The 7365-nt window shown below is 42.5% G+C and overlaps 1 protein-coding gene across 1 annotated transcript; it reads left to right on the forward strand.

The window, feature by feature from the left end:
- The first annotated feature begins 822 nt into the window (after positions 1–822).
- On the forward strand, positions 823–6593 carry LOC138370239 (calcium-binding protein P-like). The gene is made up of 3 exons (XM_069334243.1): positions 823–883; positions 3753–3870; positions 5615–6593. The coding sequence occupies exons 1-3, from the start codon at positions 823–825 to the stop codon at positions 6591–6593; spliced, it is 1158 nt and encodes a 385-aa protein (XP_069190344.1).
- Positions 6594–7365: the final 772 nt, after the last annotated feature.

Here is a 7365-nt window from a genome sequence, read left to right on the forward strand (position 1 = left end):
TTAACATAGTGTAGGAGGAAGACAATATTGCTGTGCAGGGGCTTGATGGCCGCTCGCTGACTGATAGTACCAGGCCGGATACTCCTGGAGATCCAACACTCACCAGGCCGGATACTCTGGGATATCCGGCCACACTCACGACTTCGGAGCTGCCTCATGTGGGCCAATAGGCCTTCTGCATTTCCCTTGTTCTTATGTTCTTACTGGCTATTTTGTTCGTTGCTGTTAACTCATAAATCGTAGAAAGTGAGTTCCACGTACAGAACCTTGTATGTATATTAATGTATATATTATTGACTTAATTCAATAATTTATTAAATATACAATAAGCTTGCATGTTATGAATGAGAAATATATTATTGTACTCGACTATTCAAATATATTGTATGAAATTTTTGTCATTGAGAAAATAAATGAGCAAATGAGCAGAGATTTCATTAAACAATATTCACACGTGTAGGAAAATAAAATAAAAATAAAATGGGCAATTTTTAATTGTGTGTCTTGAGTGCACAAAGATCATCAACGACAGGAAGCACAAGAAGATACAAATGCACTCAAGAGTAACAGCAGTACCCGAACATCAACCACGAGAAATGGCAGCCAAGAATTGGACGAGGGAGACAGAACAGGGGGGGGGGGCCCTAACTGCAGAATCACCCAGATGTCGTATATAAGGCAATACGAGAGTGAGACGAGCTCACCCTGGCAGCAGGCGTCCTCTCGGGGCATCGGGACGCAAGTGGTCGTCCAAGTATTGTTGCGTCTCATATTTCCTATTACAGAAAGTTGTAACGCGATCTCAGAGGAGATGTTCGGGAGATGACGTGGCCTCGTTCTTTGGCTTCCCGATGGGACGCGAGGTTACTGCGGGTGTCGCAAGGTGGGTGACAGATGGGATCAGCAAGGTGGGTGACAGATGGGATCAGCAGGTGGGTGACAGGTGGGATTAGCAAGTGGGTGCAAGCTTGGACCAGCAGGTGGCTTCCCACTGGTGGTATTTGTGATTGCGTTCGAGGAGAGTTTTGCTCGACTGAGAAGGGCTTCTGGCGTGGGGGCGCCTGGAGATGTAACTCTGATAAGCCTGGACTTCAGACACTTGTGTTCTGTTGTCTTGTCTCCTGGAAAGTGCTGTTGTATATTATAATGCTTTTAGAAACGTAGTTCTGTCTTTTTTTAACATTTTTTTTCTTCGGAAATGGTCGAGTGCAATGTCATCTGCTTTTGTTAATTCTGGAATATTTATTTATTTATTTATTCTGGAAAATTTATTTGTTCATTTTTTTTGGTGGGTCTTGAAATAGTGATTTGGTAAAAGTTGTCTACTTCAGTAGATGACACATAATTATAATATTTTGGTTTGTATAGATTTTATCTGATAGAACCTGAGAGAGAATTATTATTTTGATTTGACATGGAGGAATTTTGGATAGATTCAAAAGGTGTCCCTGGTTTGCCGTGTGGCCTTCACTAGGAAGTGGAGGTGTGGTAAAGTGGAGGTTGTGTTGTGAGGCGCAAGCTGTTTGTTTCTCTGCCTCTGGCTGGTGGCCCCAGCCACTCTTATATTGCACCATGAAACGCCCTTTTTTGCGTGTCGGTCAACTATTGACTTTCTGCAGCGTGTCGTTGTGGTGACCAGAAGGAATGTCAGATGTTTTTGGAATGTGTCTTTGTATTGTGTCCAGACGTTTTTTCCTATCTAGACGTTTTTCCTATCTAGACGTTTTTCCTATCTAGACGTTTTTCTCTCCTAGACGTTTTTTCTCCTAGACGTTTTTCTCTCCTAGACGTTTTTCTCTCCTAGACGTTTTTCTCTCCTAGACGTTTTTTCTCCTAGACGTTTTTCTCTCCTAGACGTTTTTCTCTCCTAGACGTTTTTCTCTCCTAGACGTTTTTCTCTCCTAGACGTTTTCTCTCCTAGACGTTTTTCTCTCCTAGACGTTTTTCTCTCCGAGACGTTTTTCTCTCCTGGACGTTTTTCTCTCCTAGACGTTTTTCTCTCCTAGACGTTTTTCTCTCCTAGACGTTTTTCTCTCCTAGACGTTTTTCTCTCCTAGACGTTTTTCTCTCCTACACGTTTTTCTCTCCTACACGTTTTTCTCTCCTACACGTTTTCTCTCAAGACGTTTTTTCTCCAGACACGTTCGTGTGATGGCCAGTCGACAGCTTCTAAAGTGTGGCTTATTCAGGTGTATTTTGGAATTGCAGGTTAACTCTGTTGCCTTTCCACTGCTGGTTTCGTGTATAATAGTTTAATTTATTCCTTCTGTCGGGGACAAGCAGCCAGAGTATGTACATATATGTTAGGCTTACCTCGAGGTCTCCAGGATGCAGCCTCACAAGAAGATTACTCCTGGGTACATATTTATTGTTAGGTGAACAGACACATTAGGTGATAGGAAATGCGCCCAATCATTTCAGTCACGCCCGGGATTCGAACCCAAGATTATGAGTCGAGAATGAACCCAAGTATGCTGCTAAGACCAGAGACCTTTTTAAGATTAATCATATACTTTTATTCCACGAGTGAGCATGGTAGCTCTTGTAGTGAATAATTCTTTTAAAGATAAAAATGTGTGCTTGCCTCCATAGTGTTTCTGTTCTCAATATAATTCCCCTATTGCAGTATCATTGTTTAGTGGGCTTTTTATACCATATTTAGAAGGAGAATGACACTTGAAAAATAATTTTATCCTCACAATGTCTCCCGGGACCCTTTGGACCTAGATTGTATTTAGACAGAGGCGAAACGATCCTGTGAATGCGTGTGTATTGTGTTTGCTCAGCAGAGAGATACCTGCTGGAATGTCTTTGTGCTGGGGGTCGTCTGAGGGCGCAAGAGATCTGGCAGGAATTGTCTTTGCATTGAGGTTAGATTACAAATGGTTCTTGAAATGTGCTGTGGATGGTTCGTGTTGTCTTTGGTAATGTGTCTTGTCTGGTAAATGTTTTTTTTTTTTTTTAAACATGTGTCTGATAGTGTCAAGTGTTGGTGAAAAATGTCTTGTCTGAGGGGAACATTCAGTGGGGTATTGCAGTAACGATTTGTGCTTTATTGTAGAGGAATTGCTACATTATTTCTGCTTTATTTACTTAGATTTAGAAACATATAAATTAACACAGTTACATTCATTTTACGTAAGCTGCTAACATAGGGGTAAGTTGGACTACTTTAAAGAGAGTGACACACGCAAACACACACACGCAAACACACACACACACACACACACACACACACACACACACACACACACACACACACACACACACACACACACACACACACACACACACACACACACACACACACACACACACACACACACACACACACACACACACACACACACACATACACACACACACACACACACGATCAAAGAAGGTCAAGGACAAGCAGTGTTTTAATATGCAAGGTGATCCTTTAAGGATCACCTTGCATATTAAAACCTTGGAGGTTCCTTTAAGTTATAGACTTTCATGACTCCAAACTCGTCCACAGGCTTATAAAGTTGACATTCATGTTCTTAATCTCCTAATTGTACTCGCTCATAGTGTTTGTGGGGTTTGAACTTCGGCTCTTTGGTCCCGCCTCTCAGATGCAAATCAATTGTGTGTGTGTGTGTGTGTGTGTGTGTGTGTGTGTGTGTGTGTGTGTTTACCTATCCACATTGTCTATCAGTGACAATGGGGAATTAAGTGAGGTCTACCTCTTTATGTATCACCTATTAGCCATGTACTACCTGTTGCAGATTATTTTAACTATGCTGAAGTTCGAATTCTTTGTCGAATTTGCCCCTTGAAGTTGTGGATAAAAATGGCTTCCCCACCTTTTACAACATTCCTCGTTGTGTGGGCCTCTCGTATACGGTACGAGTATTTCCTTACATTTCTTCTACTCATTTGCGTTTCTTGATTAAAACTTACGTCGCCACGTTCTGCTTTCTCTCACTTAAAAGTGACTGTCCTTGTCAACTTTTTCAATTTCATTTGGTACTTTGTATGTTGCAATCATGTCCCCTCGAAGCTTAGTCCACTTAGCTCTGGCAATTATCTTGTGCTTTTAATTTTTTTAGTTTTGCTTCTCAAGCGTACTATAAATGTTAAGACAAAAATAAATAATTCATGTAGCAATGATATCGAAAAATCAAACCCGTTCTCGCGAGTAGAACAGAAGTAGCAGTAGCCAGGAGGAGGACTCGAACCTGTGCTCTGAGTACTCCCAAGCACCCGCCCCCAGGATATCCAGGATCATTACCCCCAGGATATCCAGGATCATTACCCCCAGGATATCCAGGATCATTACCCCCAGGATATCCAGGATCATTACCCCCAGGATATCCAGGATCAGTACCCAGGATATCCAGGATCATTACCCCAGGATATCCAGGATCAATATCCAGGATCACTACACCATGACATGCCTAAACGAATTGCAAGTTGGGATTCATCTCAATCCTCTAGTGTTCCTGAGGGTCTAGTGAGTATTTAGTGTCTAGTATCTATATCTAGTATCTAGTCGAGTATCTAGTGAGGGTCCATTATACATCACGTTAATAAGATTTCTTTGTGCAACATTAATAATATTAAAGCAAAGTAAAAAGAAATACCGAAATAATTAGGGAACGAAAATGAATAACACGAAAAATAAGAGGTAATAAAGAGAAGGAGAGAGAGAAGCAGAGACAAAACAACAATATTATGTTAAAGTAAAGCTTTGGAAAATAAATATTCCCAAGAAAATAAGTTAATAAGAGAACTGGTAAAAGAAGAATGTGTTAGTAGATGAAAGAAGCAGGGAGAATAGGAGAGACTTGGAGAATGGGAACGAGGCTCTGCACAAGAACAACACAAAAGAATCAAACAGGGAAGGATGCAATACAATGAAGATTATATATAATATATATATATATATATATATATATATATATATATATATATATATATATATATATATATATATATATATGTCTGACATTGATCAATGTTTCCCATTGTCGTGTTTTTCAATAGATCCTTAACCTTTAAACACTTTTTGCATCAACCAATGTATATCTTTTATATATATATATATATATATATATATATATATATATATATATATATATATATATATATATATATATATATATATATATATATATATATATATATATATATATATATTATATATAATCTTCATTGTATTGCATCCTTCCCTGTTTGATTCAGGCACCACAAAAATACCATACTAAGTTTACACACATTATTTCATTGACTGTCACAACTTTCATTCAAGTTCTCTAAGACAAATCGCAAAAACTTCCCTCTACACATTCTCACACAAGGTTTCACGTTTGTCTACAAATGGCCTCGTCCTTCTTGGCCAACTTAGCTCCGGGACTCGAACCTCAGAACATAGATTAGCTAGTTTTTGCTACCATAGAGCCGGCTTCTTGTACTCATGGCTGGGCTGCCTTATATTTCTTCACAACTACAGCACTTCATATTGTAACTCGGCTCATGAACCACGCAGTTTTTCCCGCCAATCAGAGGTGATTTGGGTGCTCTGATTCCCGAGTCGTTGACTCTAATGGTTGAAGTCCTTGCTAAAGAGGCTGATTCTGATATCCAGGATCAATACTCCAGCATATCCAGGATCAGTACCCCCAGGATATCCAGGATCAGTACCCCCAGGATATCCAGGATCAGTACCCCCAGGATATCCAGGATCAGTATCCCCAGGATATCCAGGATCAGTACCCCAGGATATCCAGGATCAGTACCCCAAGATATCCAGGGTCAATACCCAGGATATGCAGGATCAGTACCCCAGGATATGCTGGATCAGTACCCCAGGATATGCAGGATCAGTACCCCAGGATATCCAGGATTGGTACCCAGGATCAGTACCCCCAGGATATCCAGGATCAGTACCCCCAGGATATCCAGGATCAGTACCCCAGGATATCCAGGATCAGTATCCCCAGGATATCCATGATCAGTACCCCAGGATATCCAGGATCAGTATCCCCAGGATATCCAGGATCAGTACCCCAGGATATCCAGGATCAGTACCCCAGGATATCCAGGTTCAGTACCCCATGATATCCAGGGTTAATACCCAGGATATGCAGGATCAGTACCCTAGGATATGCAGGATCAGTACCCCAGGATATGCAGGATCAGTACCCCAGGATATGCAGGATCGGTACCCCAGGATATCCAGGATCGGTACCCCAGGATATCCAGGATCGGTACCCCAGGATATCCAGGATCGGCACCCCAGGATATCCAGGATCAGCACCCCAGGATATACAGGATCAGCACCCCAGGATATCCAGAATCAGCACCCCAGGATATCCAGGATCAGCACACCAGGATATCCAGGATCAGCACCCCAGGATATCCAGGATCAGCTCCCCAGGATATCCAGGATCAGCACCCTAGGATATCCAGGATCAGCTCCCCAGGATATCCAGGATCAGCACCCTAGGATATCCAGGATCAGTACCCCAGAATATCCAGGATCAGTACCCCAGAATATCCAGGATCAGTACCCCAGAATATCCAGGATCAATACCCAGGATAACCAGGATCAGACCCCAGGATAACCAGGATCAGAACCCCAGGATATCCAGGATCAGAACCCCAGGATATCCAGGATCAGTACCCCAGGATATCCAGGATCAGTACCCCAGGATATCCAGGATCAGTACCCCAGGATCAGTACCCCAGGATATCCAGGATCAATACCCAGGATCAGTACCCCAGGAAATCCAGGATCAATACCCAGGATCAGTACCCCAGGATATCCAGGATCAGTACCCCAGGATATCCAGGATCAGTACTCCAGGATATCCAGGATCAGTACCCCAGGATATCCAGGATCAGTACCCCAGGATATCCAGGATCAGTACCCCAGGATATCCAGGATCAGTACCCCAGGATATCCAGGATCAGTACCACAGGATATCCAGGATCAATACCCAGGATACCCAGGATCGGTACCCCAGGATATCCAGGATCAATACCCAGGATATCCATGATCAGTACCCCAGGATATCCAGGATCAATACCCAGGATGAGTACCCCAGGATATCCAGGATCAGTACCCCAGGATATCCAGGATCAGTACCCCAGGATATCCAGGATCAGTACCCCAGGATATCCTGGATCAATACCCGGGATATCCAGGATCAATACCCGGGATATCCAGAATCAATACCCCAGGATATCCAGGATCAATACCCCAGGATTTCCAGGATCAATATCCAGGCTGCACGTGGACTGTTGATCAACCCGGCCCTCCAATCAAACGTCGCATTTTGACGTATTACTCTTCCTAAGGCCAAAAATCGTCGTACTAGAAAATGATAGCGGCTC

The sequence above is a fragment of the Procambarus clarkii genome, chromosome 31 (assembly GCF_040958095.1).
Source record: "Procambarus clarkii isolate CNS0578487 chromosome 31, FALCON_Pclarkii_2.0, whole genome shotgun sequence".
NCBI lineage: Eukaryota > Metazoa > Arthropoda > Malacostraca > Decapoda > Cambaridae > Procambarus > Procambarus clarkii.

What these genes read in the sequence shown, in the direction of transcription:
- LOC138370239 (XM_069334243.1), top strand. Translation starts at nt 823, where the DNA reads ATGACGTGGCCTCGTTCTTTGGCTTCCCGATGGGACGCGAGGTTACTG. An exon ending in GTTACTGCGGGTGTCGCAAG is followed by an intron (nt 884 to 3,752) that starts GTGGGTGACAGA and finishes TACCTGTTGCAG; the next exon opens with ATTATTTTAACTATGCTGAA. An exon ending in GTGTGGGCCTCTCGTATACG is followed by an intron (nt 3,871 to 5,614) that starts GTACGAGTATTT and finishes TCTGATATCCAG; the next exon opens with GATCAATACTCCAGCATATC.